Source organism: Cydia amplana, chromosome 22 (assembly GCF_948474715.1).
Source record: "Cydia amplana chromosome 22, ilCydAmpl1.1, whole genome shotgun sequence".
Classification (NCBI taxonomy): Eukaryota; Metazoa; Arthropoda; class Insecta; order Lepidoptera; family Tortricidae; genus Cydia; species Cydia amplana.
This window is the reverse complement of record NC_086090.1, coordinates 11,252,130-11,273,724: the sequence shown is the minus strand read 5'-3', so window position 1 is coordinate 11,273,724 and position 21,595 is coordinate 11,252,130. Positions and strand designations below refer to the sequence as shown.

General features: G+C 35.7%; 2 protein-coding genes across 3 annotated transcripts in view; one reads left to right on the top strand and one right to left on the bottom strand.

The window, feature by feature from the left end:
• LOC134658340 (forkhead box protein P1) overlaps positions 1 to 4,902 on the bottom strand; it is a 66,665-nt gene extending 61,763 nt beyond the window's left edge. The window contains exon 1 of one of the 2 annotated variants that reach the window (XM_063513965.1): positions 4,038 to 4,902. The gene's annotated coding sequence lies outside the window, so the exon portion shown is untranslated. The remainder of the gene's footprint in view (positions 1 to 4,037) is intronic. The other variant, XM_063513967.1, reaches the window with a different exon arrangement.
• A 7,464-nt stretch (positions 4,903 to 12,366) lies between these two features.
• LOC134658351 (lysine-specific demethylase RSBN1L) overlaps positions 12,367 to 21,595 on the top strand; it is a 34,436-nt gene continuing 25,207 nt past the window's right edge. Inside the window, exons 1-3 of the mRNA XM_063513980.1 lie at positions 12,367 to 12,781; positions 17,888 to 18,554; positions 19,690 to 19,851. Of these exons, the coding sequence (XP_063370050.1) occupies positions 12,571 to 12,781; positions 17,888 to 18,554; positions 19,690 to 19,851 (1,040 nt within the window). The 5' untranslated portion in view covers positions 12,367 to 12,570. The remainder of the gene's footprint in view (positions 12,782 to 17,887; positions 18,555 to 19,689; positions 19,852 to 21,595) is intronic.

Here is a 21,595-nt window from a genome sequence, read left to right as displayed (position 1 = left end):
ATGAGTAGGTGGATATTATTTTGATTGCCTAAAACATAGTTGTTTATATTCGACAATTACCTACTACAAAAAACGCCGTCAAAAAAACATGGTTTATTGCCACAAGTTCCAAAAAAAATACACGAGAGAAAAACAATATAGTATACACTTCATTTCACAAAGACATTATACAAAACATGCACAATAATTTTGTGGTACAGGCAATGGGTACCAATCTTAGCTTTTTGCTATATATATGTACCTATAGATATATACCCAGCGCTGATTTTCAGACGGGTCCCTTTTTGACAGGTCGGTCTTTCGTCGGTCGGTCGGTCGGTCATATCCAGGATGCACAACACCCAGTACCTACACTGGTCATAAGAATAATTTTAATAATAATAATTGAGGTTAGTTTACACTGACCTGTTTTTTTTATACTTCGAAAGTAGGATTCAACATATTGGATAGGTACTTGATTTAGTAATAACTAATATTATTGTTATTAGACAATCACCTTTGTCATTTATAAACCCAGAAATATAAAGTGCAGTTTAATTTTCGATGTGTTGTATTGTCATTTCTGCAAATGAAGGGGCCAATAAGAGCCCTAAATTTTCCTGCAATTTATTTTATCAGCGGTGAAGTTCTTTTAAAACGACAAAATATGTATTTTCACCTCAGCAGCTCGAACAAGGGTACTTTGATACTTAAAAACAGTAAGCAAAATCGCATTTTTCTCACTGAGACAAAATGAGCAAAATGCGATTTTGCTCACTCAGTGAGCAAAATGCGATTTTGCTCACTGGTTTTAAGTAGCAAAGTACCCTTGTTCGATCTGCTGAGGTGAAAACTTAATTGTTGGTATATCTTAAGAAAACATGAGTTAATAGAGGTAAGTGATGAAGAAGGAATACATTTTTCGGGTTCTCTAATATGTTCTCACTGCTGAGGTGAAAAGTTTTGTGAACTACACGAGATCAAAGTTATTTACATCTCGTGCGCTTTTGAGTCCCTTACTACGCTCAAGATTTTAAATTAGATTTACTCGCTACGCTCGTGAATCTAGTATAGAATCTTTCGCTTGCACGGGACTCAAAATAAGCACTCGAAGAAATATCAAACTTTGATCTCTTGTTGTACAAATAACTATTTTAAAAGTTTTTTCAAATCTCCTTATGACATGCTTCAATGGACGCACGCAAGTAATACCTAACTACTTATTTTGTCATATTTATTTTTTTATTTTTGTAACAAACACTTGTTGCTAGACTACAATTTTATTTTGATAATGTTAATTAGCTTGTTAAAATAAGTTTTAGATGCGGATTTCCTCCTAAATAGCGGTAGCGTTTTTTTTGTGACTAGTTAAATGATACTTAACCCGTAGGTTTAACAGATTATGCGAATTAAATATAACAAAAATAGTTTATTTTTTATAAATGCAAAGCTACTTAATTAATCTTATCCTTATTTAGTGGTTAGCAAATTTTGATGCACATAAAAAATCCAAAGATTGTTTTTTCCTCATGTGAACGTAGTAATTTATCATATATGATCATATATCTCAAAGGTTAGCTGGAAGAGATCCCTTTTAGGGATAAGTTCGCCTTTGTACATAACATTCTTATTTTTGTTTTGTTTTTATCCGTTTTATGTAAACCTGTTTATGTGCAATAAAGTGACATACATACATATATGATAAATTACTACGAATTGTATTACAGAATAGTACTATGTATTTTTTACATACCTAGTTAGAACACAAATCTTACTTACGATACCTTCTGTTCTAATTAATTCAATAAAAAAAAACAATTTAATTCCTAATTAAAAAGAATATGTACCTACAAAAAAAAAACAGGTTAACATTTCTTTAGGCCAATTAAATTATGCGAAAAAACATATACCCGTTTTTAGCCTATGTTAATGGGTAAGTCAAGTACGTTATACCTAATACGATAATTTTAGTACATAGGTATCGGTATCTAGGTAGGCATATTAATACATGACATTATTAACTAATTGTATTAATTAGATAAAGACGGGTAGACTATCTCGTGATATGCCTACAGACCCTACAGTCTACAGTTCTCACAAAAGTAGAAAAAAACTAGCCAGTTTACAAAACAAACACTAGACTGTTGATTTGTCCTTTGCTTACCTATTGTTCTCCCTTTCAATCCTGATAGTGATACGGAAAAAAGCACATGTCGCAATCTAAATGAAGTTTTTATTATAAAACACTAAATTAAACTTTCACGATTTCTATATCTACCTATTAAATAAGAATGAATATGAAAGTTTAGTTTAATTCGGCATGGACATGTAAATTATAAATCTCAACAAATATTAAGATAAAGAAACATAAGTTATTGGAAAACTAAATACAGAATGCAACTTATTTTTATTAGTAACAGTTAGCGGTGTAGTGTTGTAATTTTTTGATGAATTTCAAGAATAAGAACAAGAATTTGTTTATTGTTTACTGTGTCAAACAAGATATCACTTAAATTTATAATTTACTAGCGAGCGACCCGCCCCGGCTTCGCACCTGTTAACAAATTATACATAAATCTTCCTCTTGAACCACTCTATCTATTAAAAAAAACCGCATGAAAAACCGTTGCGTAGTTTTAAAGATCTAAGCATACAGACAGACAGACAGACAGCGGGAAGTGACTTTGTTTTATACTATGTAGTGATTTACGTTACATGCTCGTATATGTCATATCTGTTTAAGTAAATAAAGACAAGTATAAGTACCACACTTTTTAATACCCGGAAGAATTATTGTATGATTGCCGCTGTTTATTTAGCGGTAATAACGGACGACATGTGAGTTTTTTAAATATCATCGTAATTTGTACCGTTTTCAAGCAAATGTAGTAGTAGTAAAACACTTTATTGAACAAAAATCAGAACAAAACAGAAAAAATAACATTCGTCATTAGTACAAAGGCGAACTTACCCCTTTAAGGGATCTCTTCCAGTTAACCTTTGAGCAATTGAGGGAGAATTGGAGACGGTAGACATCCGTACTGTACCAACGGCGCAAAAAAGGAAAAAGGAAAAGAAATTAAATAGGTAATAAAAAACTAAAAGTTTCTACTTTACAAATGTTAAGTAGGTTTATATTTTGTGACTGTTGTCAGTAAGGAAACAGCGAAAGGTACAGTTAGAAATTGTTCTTATCTACATGGTTTTACTATTTGTTTAATCATATTAAATTTTAAGTAAGTTATTAACTATAAACTGATATAGAAATCATAATTATACGAATGATAGTGACAGAGGCCTCCAGTGGGTACGATGATTGACCATCATATAAAATTAAATAATTAGACTTGACGACCGGTTTGGCCTAGTGGGTATAGTAACCCTGCCTGTGAAGTCGATGGTCCTGGGTTAGAATCCCGGTAAGGGCATTTATTTGTGTGATGAACACAGGGTGTTTTCTATGTAAGTATAAATTTATCTATATAAGTATGTACCTATATCGTCGCCTAGCATTGCTTAGTTTGGGGCTAGGTTGATCTGTGTAAGATGTTCACTAATATTTATTAATTTAGGTAAGTAAACAAGTTATATACCGATATGGCCTCTAAATTATTTTTAATAAATTGTTTTAAGAATTCAATAATTCGCATTTAAATAAAAAAAACTTGCCAGTCAATAGGTATTTACTTTGCATAGCAAATTTGGCAGTGGCGTGATGTGATGACCTGATGACAAAAATCAATAATTATAGATAATGGCTATCGCGCGTGGGCAAACAAACGGAGCCTCCGCGCCGAAAACCTTTGATTTGACAGCCCATATTCAAATTAAAAAGTCAACTCATCAAACTTTTGTCTTCGCCTAAATACATGACAAGTAACTCCCTCGCCTCCCCTCTTAAACAAAGTGACAATAAGTCGCACACGCACACAAAAATGTTGTTTGTACAACACGCACACTAAACCGGCCAGGTATTCGGTTTCCCGCCACCGGCACTGAGCACTCACACAAAACACGGAGAACAAACAATACAAACACCAACACAAGTTTAAACTCACCTCAAAATAAATCCATTAGAAAACACACTTGTTCAAACAACTAGCGCTTAGCCTCGAAAACGCGTTGAAAAAACACTAGCGAGCATCCGATGTGTGCTCAACACTTTTCCAAACTTTCTGTACAACCTACTTGCCTTCCCGCCAAAACTGACATTCGAAATATAAAAGTTTGAAAACTCGCGCCGCTCGAGCTATTGTTCCAAAATAGAACCGGTTCTCATAAAAATGACTTTTTTGTTTCGCGAATTTATGACAACTAATTTATAATTTTTATAATCACTTCCGTATTGCAACAAACCGAAAAACGTCCAAAAAATAGTCCGAGCACATTTATTAAACACACGTTGCGCGCAAAAATAAACTATGATTAGCGGCTATTAAAATTCGCGGAGACAACCGGCACCGGCCAGCGACAATGCGAATAGGTTATAAAAAAAACATAAATAAAACCTCACGTTCTATTCAACAAAGTGTTAACCAATAAAAATCGCGAATTTGTTTACCGCGTCGTTATTTCAGTCGTGCCGATATTAATAATTATTCGTGGCGAGCGCACATCGACGCATAGTTGTCGTTTCATAAAACGTGCGCGTTAAAACTGAGTCGAAAGGCTCGTAGCATGTCGGAGCATAGCGCCGAATAAAATAAACAACAATATACCTAAATAAGCGGCTCGACGGGAGCGGCGGTGTGTGCGGCGGTGCGCGTGTGTGAGTGTGTAAACAAGGGGCACCGCGGCAGGTTTGACACCCATGTAGTTGCCACTATGAAAAACTTGCAAATGACATGTCAACATCTTTTCGCACTAGTGCTCAGACGAGTAGCAGTAACTCTTGTGCGAACACTCTTTTAGAAGTTGATGTCGAGAAATGGGCTTAGCTATTTTGCGACTTTATTTCAATAGGACATTATTTACTATAGGTTTGTAATATAATACTAGAAAGTAGTAATAAACAGGGTTGAAAAAGGAGAAAAATAGCGTGGCTGTTTATTCTACCACTTCAGAACAAAATGTATGCTCAAATTATAAAATATCATGCGTGATGGTAGGTACCCAACCAAGGTAAGCCAGGGTAGATACCCTAGCTTTTAGGCTCCAAAGGTGTCACAAGCGAGTTGCCGACCCTGACCTATAACTGTTTACCACTTATTCGAAGAGCACCATCCACCGTACTGTAAACTGCCAAGAACGTGAAGTCACAGGATAGTTGTAATAATTCCAACAAACATTAAATTAATACATATATATTCTTACTACTTTCATATCCATTATCCATTTCTGTATATATGACACCGTAAGATTGTGAACCCGTTAGTTTATAATCTAACGTAGGTTAGGTTAGGTTAGATAATAATCTCCCTACCGTCAGTTTATAATGTAACTAGCGAGATTATAATATGACGAGTGTTTACAATTTTACGGTGACATATACATTATTATCTACTTATCAAAAAATCAATTGCCCCAGCACACCGCACCCGCGTCTCCCCGCGAGAATAAACATATGACGTCACCGGCGCGTAAACAAACAAACAAACACATGCGCCGCGCTCATGTTTCCTTAATACAATTATTATTTCGAATGTGGAACGAAGCGGCGCGGCCGGCCATAGATTTGCGATGTATTTTTATTTAGAGGTTGGCATTGTCTATGCGAATTAATTAGCGTTCGCGGATATGTTAATAAAATTGGGCTGTCTGCGTTTGTCCGTCTTTGTTACTTCAACAATGATCAAAGCATAAAGGAACATCGAAATTCGTTCAGTAGCTGATTGATCTGGGCTATAACCGCGAAAATAGAAGTTCGCAAAATACGGGGACTTTTCTCTTTCACACTAATTACACCTTCATTAGAGTAAAAGAGAAAGATCCCCGCAATTTGCGAATTTCGGTTTTCGCGGTAGCCCCTCTGGCTATAAATCAAAACCTTAACTCTTTGTCTAACTAAATACTATAAGTACTTAATTTTAGATTATCGGAACTCTACCGGAGCATAGATTTTGTGTAAAAATGCTGTTTTGTAATTTTTCAAACCTAAGTTAAGTTCAGAAATGCCTCCAAATACTTCATTCTCAAATATAATTTTGTAACAAATTAATTTCAATCATTACTCCTGTAATAAAGCCCAGTTTGGGAGATACACGCTGAGAATATAATAAAATTGACTAGTATCATAAATATGAAAATGTATATCTGAATAAGCCTCCACTTAACATAAAGAATCAATATTATACTATCGATAAACTCTACGTATAATACTAATGCCCACGGTTCCACTCTGCGCTTTGTCATTTCGCCACCCTCGTTCAAGGGGTGAATTTCCAAAAATGAAAACTATATCTATCCTTGAAGCTTGGTGTATTCAACTACATTGAATTCGGTAAAAAAATATTTATAAAAACGTTACCTAAGTATGTACATGTTAAAGACTGGCAGAGATTTTCGCAATTACTTATAATTAAGTATGAATACCTATGTTAAGGCAGGTCGAGCGCCGAGCGACATAAAAACCGAAGTCGCGGGTATTACACTAGTATATTAATAAAAATAATAAATCTGGTAAACATCTCACTGTGTTTTGCAAGTTTACCATTTGCCAAGGTTGCTGTTTGAATAAATTCAATATAATCAACTAATGTTTTAATTTAAATCATTCGCTAATTTATTGTACATCGGGTTCATTGTTTTATTAGTTGTTGCCGCTATTTAAATTTAATGGGACCCATATAATAAGTAAATGAACGAATGAGTCTCTATACAGTCTAGACACAGATAGAGAAAGAAAGCCAATATCATACCCTTGTGTTTTCATCCCAGATGGGTACTGATGTGATTTTTCATTTTAGTACAGAATTAGTGCTCAAGGAATATGATTGAGTTGAGTACTGATATGACTAATCGAACTGTTCTATAAATACAGATCCCAACCTACAGAGAAAGGCACTATTAACCCTATTACCGCCAAAGACATCAACTGACGCGCGCGGCTACATCTCAATATCAACCTTCGTGCATTCCGACAAAGTTCACGATGAAGCGCCGCGCTCGATAAGAGTAGCGTTTAAAGGGTTAAAAACTTGTTTTGTTTTTAAATATCCCTCATACTAAAATGGCAGTTAAATAGCCCTAATTTATCCAACCGATTATGTCATTTTAGTACAAAATTGATACGAATCATAATAATAATCATTTATTCGTCGCAATCTCGCAATCCATGGTATTACAGATCTTAAATTTAATTGTGTACAGCATGGACCCTACAACGGCGTGGCAACATACTATACGTAGGTAAATCTAGACACGCGGTAGCGTGTCCAGCCAAGTTCAAAGATAAGACACTTTTCTATGGCACATAAAAAATAGGATACAATACAAACAGAAAAAAAAGTAAATAATTAAATATTTAAAATAGCAGGATAATAATTGAGTTAGTAGTAAATTGGTCAATCGAACTCTCATTTTAGTATCTAGGATATATAATCAATATAATCATATTATTAGCTTACTTACTGATTTGCCCTGCTAAGCACAGCAGCCGTAACAGCCATCAGAGAATCAGTTTGAATTTGGACTTTATTGAGCGAGAATACGGTTAACAATTGAATGAGCTTTCCAATTGTTGTTACTTTACGTTACGGCTGTTATGCGTGTAAAGCTGTTGAAGAGTGCTAGTCAACTAATAATTACCTATTCCTAACTTACCAATAGTCAATAGTCAAAGTGTTTATTTGTAAAACATAGGTAAAATTATTACAGTTGTGTAAAAAATTATAAATTTGGTATCACTATGTTTTGCCTTTTAGAAAAAAATTGACTAGCAAATTAGTAAGTAGAAATAGGCGCAACAATTCAATATTATTTCGATTTAATATTAGTCCTAGCGTATCTCGCCTGGAGGCAACGGTTTAATAAATTTTTGTTTGCCAATTAAACTAGTGGCTCTGTGAGCCGTAGACCTCGCGATAAGCTTAAGAAATTAAATATGTATACCTACTTAATTCGTTGATTCATTACCACAGCATTTGGTACTCCAAATTATTTACTGACAAATTGGTTTGACCAACTATAACTACAAAATTTCATTAGAATTAGATTGAGAATTGTAGAGGAGAACAGTTTGCCCGAGTAAAACGAAATCCTTCGCTAACGCTTCGGTCAATTAAATAGATTTTATTCACGTCTATCAATAATCTACCTTATGATGTGATGATCTTGTTATATAATATTTACGAGAATATAAAAATAATTGGTTTAAATTAATTTTTGAAATGATTATTCATTATTTTGGATATACGCAAAGTATTACATAGTTAAATAATATTACGAAAACCTTTGGCCATCATTATAAAATTATAATTTACAATTAGTGCTAAAATTTACCTTAAGATAAATATAATTAATTTGTTGTGTACATATTTAGCAAATAAACAGTTGAATTAGTCCTTATTTTAGTATAATTTTGTTAGTTTGTCCTAATTTATAATTCTAATAAAAATAAGGAAATGTCACGTACGTGATTCTAGATTTCGAGAGTAATTAAAAGCCTGTACGGTTACCATCAGTTTGTCACTGACATAAACGCCGTCGAGAACGTAATTTACTTTCTATACATCCCGTTTGCACGAATATGCGAGTGCGAGCGAGATGTATAGAAAGTAAATTACGTTCTCGACGGCGTTTATGTCAGTGAAAAACTGATGGTAACCGTACTGAACAGGAATATAATACCTATATGATTATGATCATGCGCCATGTTAATATGTATGTACTTACCTATGTATGTATAAACTCTTTATTGTACAAAACACAAAACACAAATTTATGGCACAGGATAGGCAGTAAAAAGGCAAACTTATCCCTTTAAGGGATTTCTTCCAGTTACTTAATCTTTGAGTAGGTAGAGTTGATGAAGAACGGTAGACAAATATAGCACTGAGTACAATTGAAGGGATGTTTACAAAAACAACATAACTGCTTAGAGCGGTTGACACTTTTTTAAGAACATTGTTAATAGTTTCAGGTGTCAACCAGTGTAGTCAGTTATGTTGTTTTTTTAAACATCCCTTCAATTATAGACTAGAAAGTCAAGTATTAAGTATTTTTTCTACTCCAGCACTTAAATGTGTCAATTAAATGACTGACAGTGATATCTAAAGCAATGTCATTTGAATGCTTTGTCTATAGGCTCATAAGATGACTGCTAGCAGTCATCTTATGAGTATAATACAACTGCTTTATTTTTTTTAAAGATACAAGTTCCGATCATCTTGATTGAAAGAGGTATGTTTTCATTTACAATAATAACTCTTTTTTTTTAAATAATAACTCAATTTTTTTAAAATAATAACTCTTTTTTTTTAAATAATAACTCTTTTTTTTTAATAATAACTCTTTTTTTTTAATAATAACTCTTTTTTTTTTTTAATAATAACTCTTTTTTTTTTATAATAACTCTTTTTTTTTTTTTTTTTGCTGCAGCTGTCATAGAAAAAGTAATGTATGCAACAGCTCATAATTGGTTCTTAAAATTCTCGGGTCTTTTTTTACAAAACTCGACTACGTCTCGTTTTGTAACTTCGACCCTTGAATTTTAAGAACCCTTATTATATCACTGTTGCATAAACTACTATTATTGCGGTCATTGGCTAGGTAAAATTTTCGTATTCTTTATAACATGTTATTATCAGTTATTATACTTATTATTTAATTGACAAACTTACTTACATAAAAACTTAAAATGAAAACCCGACTTCAAAACGGATATACTTAGTAAAATATTTTCTTAATTTCTGTATGCGCTAGCAACTGATAATACTGATATGTTAGGTTAGAAGACGGTGTTATATATTTTTGAACAAAAACATAATTTATTTAAATGTGACGTTATCTATGAAAAGGGACCTTATTGTCGATGGCAGTTACGCCATTATTAAGGATGCTCCGATATGAATACAATGCCGGGCGACGCTGTGCGGCGTAAGCGCCATCGACAATAAGGTCCCTTTTCATAGATAATGCCCCAAATATGTAGGTGTATAATTATATGTATATACCTAAGTACTTCGTACTTTTAAACATTTAAAAAATCTCCCGTTTACGAAGTTTAATTGTTAGTTTTAGTCAAAATTGGTCAAAGTCTATAGATAGGTACTTAGGTATAGTTGTAAAACTTTATTTCTTAGGGAGAGTCCATTAATTACGTGAGGGGTTCTTGAGGATTATTTTCATTTGTAGTCTACCTTTTGTTCTGTGTGTCAAGTGTCTAAATGTAAATCCTACTAGATGGCTTGATGGCTTCCCTTTTGCACACTTCAATAATTATTATTTTTAACAATCGTCATTCTAAAATCTAAATCTGTGGATTTAATAACTCGCCAAGTGTAACCTATTTGCTTTTGGCTTCATAAGTATTTCTAGTCATCCCTAGGTAAATTAGCAATGATAATTTAAAAGCCGATGCCTGAAACATTTAAATAAATAAGTAAAAACCCATCTCGCTTAAAATAAATACAAAATGGCGATCCGCAAACACATAAACGTGCTAAAATGTCCAAATAAAAATGCAGTACACACGAATGTGGCATGTTGATAAATAAGTTATTTAAATAACACATCATTATGTACATATTCACACGTATACTTTATCTATAGTTGTGTTCATTAGACATACTAATGTGTATGTAGGTATAGGTACATGTAAATAAATTTAGCTAGTCCTCCATCCACTGCATACTAAATTGTGATGCTATCAATAAATAAAATATAAATAAATATATATTATTAGGACATTCTTACACAGATTGATTAAGTCTCACAGTACGATATATATAATATACAAATACATAAATAGGTACATAGAAAACACCCAAGACTTAGGAAGAAATATCTGTGCTGATAAATGTGCTGTGCTGCACAGAAATAAATGCCCTTACCGGGATTCGAACCCAGGACCGCGGGCAGGGTCACTAGGCCAGACCAGTCGTCACACTGGTCAATACTCTGAAGTCTGAAATATGGTTCAATATTCAAAAAATATTGTTTTGTTGCATACTTTTAGGTAGGAACTAGGTCTACACCTTATAAGGCCCAGCCAAGAACTCAGTAAGTACCTACTTTAGGTACCTACTAGAAAAAGTTCTAAAAATTGCGAAATTTTAAGTTATTTACCATGTATTAGGAAACTATTAGTGGCTCTATGTGTAGGTTCTACTGTAGCTATAGACCTTACGAACTCACATGGCTTCGTTTTGAAAGATTTGCAAATTAATTAATTCGTCTCCATGGCTGTGTGACTACACTACACCCATCCGCCATTATGTAATCGTTGATTCATAAATCCAGTGTTTAGCATACCGGGTACAATTCGGACTTGTATTCTACGCACGTACTTGCAAAATTGACAGTTAGTGGACCTTAAGTATTTGCAATAAGGATTAGAATGCTTAATAGTTACCGCTGTTGCCCGTGTCGACGATGGTACAGGGTTCACCGCGAACATCGAAATTCGCAAGGACATCCTTCTCTGTCACTCTAATTAAACCTTTAATTAGAGTAAAAGAGAAAGATGCCCGCAATTTGCGAAGTTCTTCCCGGTAGGCCCTCTGATACCCAGCACAACTCTATAAGGATTATGGTCAGAGAAGATCATCATCATCATCATCTCATTAGGTATAATAGGGAAGTTAAACGGTTCCTCTTAACGAATTTGAAGAAGTAGGTAAGTAGGTCTAAATACATACAAACAAACTTACCTTAGCGATTAGCGATGATCTTTCTAGAGGAGTTATGATTTTAAGTTGGTGCCAGAGGGCGCTGGTTAATTATTGACTTAGGTACTTTTAAAGTTTGTTGTTTGTGACCGTTTATTTCATGTTTAAATTAACATGAGAAGTGCAAACGATATAAAATGGTATACTTAATTATTTGTTGAAATAAAGTACTAGTCAGCTTACGATACAAGCCTTGACCTTGTTTAAAGTAAATACTTATTTGTAAAAACAAAAATAAGTATTTTGCTTCACAACTCCATCTGTGCTTACATTACTGAACCATCAAGTTGGGTAGGGTAGGATCTTACACATTTTATAAATGCCCTTTTACTCGCCTAAGTTTCTACTGCCGCATCACAGAGGGCGCTGAAATGTACACCTTTTTTTTTATAAATAAAAACGGAATTTTATTATTTTAAAAATAGAAAAAATATATTTATGAGAAATCGAATTTTGCATATTAATAAAAAAACATATAAAAATACGTAGTAAAAATAACGTCTGTTTGGCTGTATGAAACAGTGTCAGTGCCTTAATCGGCATACGACATTTTGTACGTATTGAAAAACTCCACAAAAAAAAATGTGATTTAGCAGTAAATGGCGTCGCAAGTTGTTTTTTATCCCGAATCAATGTGTTTCTCGCCGTTTTGTGAAATTGTAAACTATATTCACGTTGCCAGTGTGTCATTTGTTAGTGGCGTGGTTATTTAAGTGACAAAACCAGCGTATGTTTTGTTGATACCAGCGTTGGCTTCTAAACAATGGCGTCCAGTGGCCCGCTGGGTTCCCATGTAAAAGTCGGTGAAAATTGCGATTATACTGACGATTACTTCAGTGGGAATAGCGATGCAGACGCCGGCGAAGCTACTAAACGTCGTCGGGTGACGCACGACTATCGAAAACTTTCGAAACTGGGATATGATCCAACTATGTCAACCACTTCGAGACAGGGCTGTACATCGGAACCTAAAGGTAATCTAACGCTATACACTTGCCAATAGCACTCTTAATCTACTATAAAATGTTTCCTAACGTGTTTACTTGGATATGAATGTATGTTTTTGTTAGTAATTTTGGTGGGAAATTTGGTAACCTATGAATATACTAAGTTACATCATGTATAGAGGTCATTACTGTTTATAAACATTTCATAGTATTTAAGTATTTTTTGTTTATTTATCATATATTTGGAGGTTTTTCGATGTTTACAAGCTGGTTAATGGAGTGCTTGCAATGGTATTCTGAGTATTGCATCAATTCACTGACCTTGCTAAGACTTTCTACTCTACGCAGACTTTTAATTTACGATGACGTTATATAGTGCATTGAATAGCATATTTAATGTCCTTCAAACTGCATTATGAATGTACAATACATCTGGGTTTGGTTTATCACTACATAGTATAAAACAAAGTCTGTCTGTCTGTCCCTATTTATGCTTAGATCTTTAAAACTATGCAACGGATTTTGATGCGGTTTTTATATATATATAGAGTGATTCAAGAGGAAGGTTTATGTATAATTTGTTAACCCGTGCGAAGCCGGGGCGGGTCGCTAGTTCTTGATATTTTAATTTTCTAAGAAAATCATTTGCTTTTGTATTTGCTTTCACCCGCAATTCACATGGATAGAGTTAGACCAAGAGAAGTTTGCAACAATTTTGATAGAACACGCAGTGCAAGTGTTATTTATATGTCATCATTTCATATAAGTTTTACGTTTAAAGTAACACTTGCACCGTGTGCTATCAAAATCGTTGCAGACTTATCTTTGTCTTCTCTAGTTAACTAAAAATGAAATGGAGTATGTAATTCCAGTTTAACAAGTTAAGGTCTTCATTTATGTATTTGTAGGATGGTGTGCTAGCAAATCTAGACATAACTGTATTCAATTTTATGGATTCCATCATAAAATGAAAGCTACCCATATAAATTTGATGGTCTTTGTGTCTTTGACTACACAAAAAAATCTGTAATTTATTTGGTGCAATTTTTACTTTAAATATTCTTTGCCTAACTAAACATTAAGCCCCGTCTTCATATCGCGCGGCAAACCATCGAACATTAGCTCGCGCGGCAGCCGCGCGCAATGGATACCGGGCGCATCGCGGGGCTTGCGCGGCAGTATCCATTGCGCGCGGCTGCCGCGCGGAGCCAGTGTTCGATGGTTTGCCGCGCGATATGGAGACGGGGCTTTAGAACCCGAGCCCTTGCAATAATTTAAACTTAAAATGAGAGGATAAAAATAAAATTAAGTAGGTATAATGTTTTATGATTTACTAAAATGAAACTAAATACTGTTTTTAACTACCTGTGAGTTCCTTTAAGAGAGTAACTATCTACTCCCTTAACTCATTTATTCAAATAAAAAATGGACAAAACATGGAGACTGGAAATTTTGCTATGCGGAACAAACAAGTTTGAGCCCTGAATTAGCTACTCTAGACTTTCTATGTAAATTCTGATGTCTTATTGCAAGTTTTCCTGTTGGATGGATCTCCTGAACATAAATAAAGATAAAGATAAGATAAAAATAAATTTATTCAAGTAGGATCTGTTGGATCCCTTTTGAATCGTCAATATTAGAGATGCCACGAATATTCGGCAACTATTCGGTATTCGGCCGAATGTTGCCTACTGTTCGGCCGATTACCGAATATCTGTAGCACCTACTTAAAATGAAAAATTGCACAATAAAAATAACCAAAAACTATGTAGTCTATGTAGGTATATTTTGAATGTGTTCTTGGAAAGTTGTTAAATACGAAGACCATTTTTTGAGCATTTGTTGGTTAAAAAACATTTTATTTTTATCACGAGTCTGATTTGCTTGACTCTATAATTCTGTTCAACAAAAATATATCTTAGCTAACGTCATCTAACGTTGAGCTTTGTTGGCGATTAGTTTTCATAATAATTGTGCCTCCAAATGTTCGCTAGTCATGCCGAATATTCGGTATTCGGCCGAGAGAGGGGCCGAATATTCGGTATTCGGCCAAAACCACTATTGGGCATCTCTAGTCAATATCTACATTCTATCATTAACATGCACAATTACAATAAGAAATGAATTAAAAGGAGTTAAGGAATAAATTTATCGTCAGGTGACAAGCAGAAGTCACTAAGTACGTCCATAAGTTCATAGCCATAGTGAACCATATTAGTACGAAAAGAAAGTTGATTTTGGTTTAAATATTTTATAGTAATTAGTGACTTTCGCTTGTCATCTGACGATATTAGCATGCTCATTATAATTACAAATTTATATTTAATAGCACATTTTAATTTTACCATGGCCACAGGTTACCATTGCCTGTGAACACTTGTTACTCCAGGGGTGTCACATGCTCGATGCCGACCCTTAAACGACCCTTTATGTCAGATATTTGGTTGTGTATGATGTATGATACAGTCAGCAGCAGAAGTTGCTAAGCGGGCGAAGTGTTCAAAATTACCTTGACACGCTCTTATTCTTTTAACAATAAAGTCACGTCAATATCATTTCGAGAGGCCCTATTGGGGAAAGTGGGAAAGCCATATAAACGATGGCTGGATGATATGATGGCTACAGGGAAAGACTGGCTAAACGAAGCGGAAGACAGGCAAAAATTGAGAGAGTTGGAGGAGGCCTACACACCCATAGAGGGGTCCAATTTAAATAAATAAATAGTAAATACATACATAAACTTAACACTAACTACTAGCTATAAGAAACTTACTAACCAATACGCAGAAACTTCCATTGTAAAAATGGGAAATTTGGAAATAAAGGCTTTTTTATTTTTATTTATTTTATTTAATATCATTTTGAACACCTCGCCCGCTTAGCAACTTCTGCTGCTGACTGTACCTAAGATATTGCAGGCATTAGGTAGAATTAACATTCATTGAGGAAAAGGATATTGGAAAATCCTTTGTAGGTATTAATTTTTTTTATTACTTAGCTTTACTGATATGTGGGGAATACCCCAAGTCTACTATAGCATCTAATATATGTAGATGTAGATAACTTGATGGGTATTTATATATGACTTGAACAAATTATCCATGTTTCATTGTTCATATCAGGGATGTTGCGGATGCCAATTTTTTGACATCCGCGGATGCGGATGCAGATGCGGATGCGGATTTTTAAAGGCTCACATCCGCGGATGCGGATGCGGATGTGGATGTCAAGATAGGTACATAAAAAACGTCAAATATTACATTTTAGTAATTTTTATTAAAAAAAACCGGCCAAGTGCGAGTCGGACTCGCGTTCCAAGGGTTCCGTACATTAAGTCCCACTCACGCTTGACTGCTAATTTCTAATAGGTTTTTTGGCTAATGACTAAATTACCTAGCAGTCTAGCACTTACGCCGATGCTAAGACGTTCCTGTACCGAACTGTTCCACATCCGCATCCGCATCGATTTTATGCGGATGCGGATGTTGAAAATAATGCGGAAGTTCCGCGGTTGCGGATGCGGATATTCGCAACATCCCTGGCAGAGATGTTGCGAATATCCGCATCCGCAACCGCGGAACTTCCGCATTATTTTCAACATCCGCATCTGCATCCGCATCCGCATAAAATCGATGCGGATTTAATGCGGATGCGGATGTGGAACAGGTCGGTACAGGAACGTCTTAGCATCGGCGAAGTGCTAGACTGCTAGGTAATTTAGTCATTAGCCAAAAAAACCTATTAGAAATTAGCAGTCAAGCGTGAGTGGGACTTAATGTACGGAACCCTTGGAACGCGAGTCCGACTCGCACCTGGCCGGTTTTTTGAAATAAAAATTACTAAAATGTAATATTTGACGTTTTTTATGTACCTATCTTGACATCCGCATCCGCATCCGCGTCCGCGGATGTCAAAAAATCGGCGTCCGCAACATCCCTGATGCGTATTACAAATTTATCTTTTGGCTTCAACAGCAAAGTTGATATTTGAATGGATTATTTCGTTAATAGAGTTGTTTTGATTCAGTTGATCTGACTACTTGGCAGTCGCTTTTATGTGTAACATAAATCTTTCACCCCTCTCTGTTTACCAGTAGGTCATAGTACTTTGCTAGTGTAAGTCTGGGATTAGGAAAATATACTGTGTTGACAGCTAATAATAATAATAGTGTCTGACTGAAACCAGATTAATTCCGAAACCGAAACTTTTATAGACATGTTCAAGTCTAAAAAAAAATTGATATCCTTTCTTTCTAAACATATGAAGTTACGCATTACCCATTCTTCAAATAATAATTGTGTTGTTGTTTACAGCTAAAAGGTGTCACATTTTCAGTTATTCTGTATGTGAATAATGTTCATAGAGGTTTCCAAAAACACTGTTTTGAATATTAGGGTCCTGTCTTTTTTTTCATCTTATAAGCCTTTCGATAACATTCAAAATATTGGATGTAACCTTTGTATTTTTTCCCTAGTCAGAATCTTTACTTATTGAGAGCAAAGGTTTGAACTAACTTTTTTGTGTCAACACAGTGAAGACTTATAATTTTAAAGGGCAAAAACGGGCAATAGCACACCACGAGAGTGGCAAACATCCATAAGCTGCTGTTCCTTCTACCATCATGTTTATTGCCAGGGGTCGGACAAAAAGTGCGGATGACGTAAAAATGACGTAATCTTGCACACAGGATGATGTTTGAGTTTGTATTTAAACTTCCGTGTGACATGTAGTAGCAAAGTAGTATTAATGAAGTAACAAAATAATCGTAAATAAATCCATGGAATTAATGATACAGGTGGTAGGGTGATGTAGTGAATAAAATAAATTTCACGAAACTTGCCACAATATTCGAGTAAAGATGACATTTTAGAGCGTTTTCTTATACATTAGTAAATATAAATTTTAGCTAAATATAATCGTGAAGATACAATAGCTAAACAATAACGAAGTCAATACGTATTTACTCATTTCAAGTGGCGATATCGTTTAATAAAGAGGTTGATAAATGATAAGTGATAATTGTTTATGAAAATCAAAAATACTATTTGAAATCATCCTATAAGTGGTTTGACGTCATCCGCACTTTTTGTCCGACCCCTGTTTATTGCAATAAAAAAATGTTTTCTTTTTCAGGCAAAAAGCGTAAGCGCAGCGCAGACTCAAACGAGCTCTGCCTCTTTGGCGATAGCGTCAAGCCCGCCAAGCTCACCAAGATCTGGCCAGTCTTTGACTCCGGAGGCTACGGCGACGCGGCCATCCTGACTCTCCACGTCCTACAGAAAACCCCGCCTGTCCACAACCCCCTACTCTTCAATGATAGCTTCAGTCTCTCCGCCCTTCAAGACTTCGGCTTGAACTCCTCTTGGAGGCAGACGCAGCTGAATAAGTCCTTCCCAAACGATGAAGTCACTAGAAGAGTCTTCGGCTCAGTCTCGAGACAGCTAAGAATAATCAACGCGCATTTCCACCAATCCATGTTCAAATACAAATACCCAAGAGTGACCCAACAGAATGTCTTACTTGAAAACACTGTTAGAAGACCAGCGCATTACAGCTTGACTATGAAAGCTATTCGCTTCCAACCGACTCCGAGAAGAGATTTACCATGTTATGGGAATTTGGAGTTACCGTTTAAAGTGAAACAGGAGGGTGGACCTGCGCCGCAGATATTTGTGACGAGCGGGAGAAGTGTTGGTGACAAAGTGGATGTTAAAGTGAAAGTGGAGGATAGGGTCAAAGTGGAGGATAGGGTTAAAGTGGAAAAGGAGAAGGAGAGAGATAAGGAAAGGGAGAGGGAGAGGTGAGTTGTAGAATTTAGATTTGAATTTAAACTGTTGTGAGACATACTAATATTGAATAATTTTACGGTTTAGACTCACTTGTTTTAACATGTCGCGCGAGTGTAACATGAAAACAAGCGAGTCTAAACCGTAAATTTATTCAATTTAGATTTGTTTTTTATTTAAAATGCTTCTTAATTGATGCTTTCCACAACTTTAATTAAGTTTCAACTGTTCTGTCTGTTGTCTACGTGTCGGCATGTGTCGGTTTGCAATCAAATTTTGCAAGTTAAACTTGACCCACTTTCTGGATTCTGATAGCATACACATGCTGAAATTTGCATACACATGTTTGTTGGGTGGCAATGCAATATTATGGTACCATCAAGCTGATCAGATTGACGATGGACACAGTCGGTGGCCATAGGAACTCTAATGATACAACGCAAACTAATTGTGTTTGGGTTTCTTAGAATTGTCTCGATGAGTATTAGTTGCCTGTTGAAAGAACAACAGGCAATTAATACTCATCGAGTATGCGTATGTCGTATGAGTTGCCTGTACAATCACAATCAGCGATAAATGCTTATGCAATGCATGCAATTTTTGTGATCAAATCAAATATCAACATTTATTCAGCAAATAGGCCACAAGGGCACTTTTACACGTCAATATGGAATTTACATACAGCAAAAAAAAAACACATCAATAATTATAAAATACAACTAAGCCGTAAATATCAAATCAAACTAACATAGAGATGTATAAAGCCTCTAAATGTCGAATTACAAAAAACGCAATAACAATAGTATTGAAAAAAAAAACACAAAGATACAAAAACTATAATCTAAAATTATTTAGAGATGTAAATGTCTCTAAGTGTCATCATAACTAAAAGATTACAATATATAGTAGTTAATCAAATTATCCTTAGAGATGTATAGGGTCTCCAAGAGTCAAAATCCTGTATACCTAATTAAAACATTCATTAAATTAAAGAAAATGATAGTAAAAATAAAATAGCATACGAGAACCGAATGAGGTGTGTCCATGTAATTATACTCAAAAATAAAGTTACTAAATATAATAACTCGTGTTAGCTTAAATAGACCAGTCTCCACAAAAAACGATTATTTTTCAAAATCCCGCTCCTAGATCATCCCACTCGTCCCGCCACTCGTCGTGCCACCACTGCCGGCGGCGCGCGCGCATCAAGCGCGCGTCCATCGGCGTGCAGTGCCGCCGCCCCGCGCCGCCCGCCGCCCTCGCCGACCCCAGGGACGAGAATCCCACGCTCAAGGGACTCAAGTACCACAGGTGGGTCAATCTAAATCCACACTATCGGCGAGATCATAAAAAAAAAAAAACCGGCCAAGTGCGAGTCGGACTCGCGCACGGAGGGTTCCGCGCCATCAACAAAAAATAGAGCAAAACAAGCAAAAAAAAACGGTCACCCATCCAAGTACTGACCCCGCCCGACGTTGCTTAACTTCGGTCAAAAATCACGTTTGTTGTATGGGAGCCCCACTTAAATCTTTATTTTATTCTGTTTTTAGTATTTGTTGTTATAGCGGCAACAGAAATACATCATCTGTGAAAATTTCAACTGTCTAGCTATCACGGTTCGTGAGATACAGCCTGGTGACAGACGGACGGACGGACAGCGGAGTCTTAGTAATAGGGTCCCGTTTTTACCCTTTGGGTACGGAACCCTAAAAAATAAAAAAAGCCTTTATTTCCAAATTTCCCATTTTTACATTAGAAGTTTCTGCGTATTGGTTAGTAAGTTTCTTATAGCTAGTAGTTAGTGTTAAGTTTATGTATGCACTTATTTACTATTTATTTATTTAATTTGGACTCCTCTTCGAGTGTAGGCCTCCTCCAACTCTCTCCATTTTTGTCTTTCCCGGCAGTTTCTTTTATATCATCTTTATTTGCCAATGGCACAGAATAAATAATAGTACTAAGTACAGAAGACTCACTCTCTAACAAAACGCGTCTGTTACGATCAGCACAGATATGGCCGCTAGGTGGCGACAGCGTCACGCGCGGCTTATGGCTTTCCCCAAAATTGGGGCCGAACGGATGTCCTTTTAGCTACCTGTAGCAAAGCGACGAAATCGCGGAGTGAGACACGCCTGCCAATGGGCCTCTCCGTTTCGTTGCCAATATTGTACATCTATCGTCTTTATACCGTGCGATATGTCCTGCCCATGATCGGCGAGATCATGCTATTATGCTATTATTTGTAACTCCATTTTGGGTTTCACGGGCCTATAAATCCCAGTCTTTTGATAGGCTTGCGTGGGGATATAGATCCAACACGTAGAGGCCCTTTGGAGAGCTTTAATGTCATCTAGAACGCCTGCTGGGACCCGTTCACAGGTGCAACAATAGACACCCATGAACCGGTCTCAGCAGGCATTGGGACTATTGTAGAAAAAGTGAACAGTATACTGGTCTACGGATTGAAGTTTGGGTGAACAATGAAGCTGGGTTATTGCCATTATGCTATTATTGTTGTTGTTATAAGTATAGTCATTGTTAGTATAAGTTTCGTGACGCATTGGTTCAAAGCCATGTAAACATTTTTATCAATAAAATAAATAAATTAATATATCATCGTGCAAGCATCCACGCTATCGCCTGTATAGGGCATGCTCCCGGGAATTCCCGGTTCTCATATTCCCGGGAATTTTATAGTGTCAAAAGAACCGGTACTGAAGACCCGGTACCGGTACTTCCCGGTTCTCATCATATGACTATTTATTCCCATTTCAATAGTAGTAATGTTTTAGTACTTTAGCTCGAGACATTATATAACATTTAATAATGGTGCTATGAAACGGGGGACCCAAATAACCCGACAAACTAAACTAGTAAAGTAGACATTCGTGCAGGCAGGCGGTGCCGTCATAGTGCTGAGTGCATCGACTACCTACGCTACGGCCGTGTGGCTCGGCCCAGGCGGAGGCAAAATGTGCCGGTTAATTTCGTAAAATAGGTTGGAACGCCAATTAAGTGTTTGTTTATAATAAAATAAGTCATTTATTAATTCTTA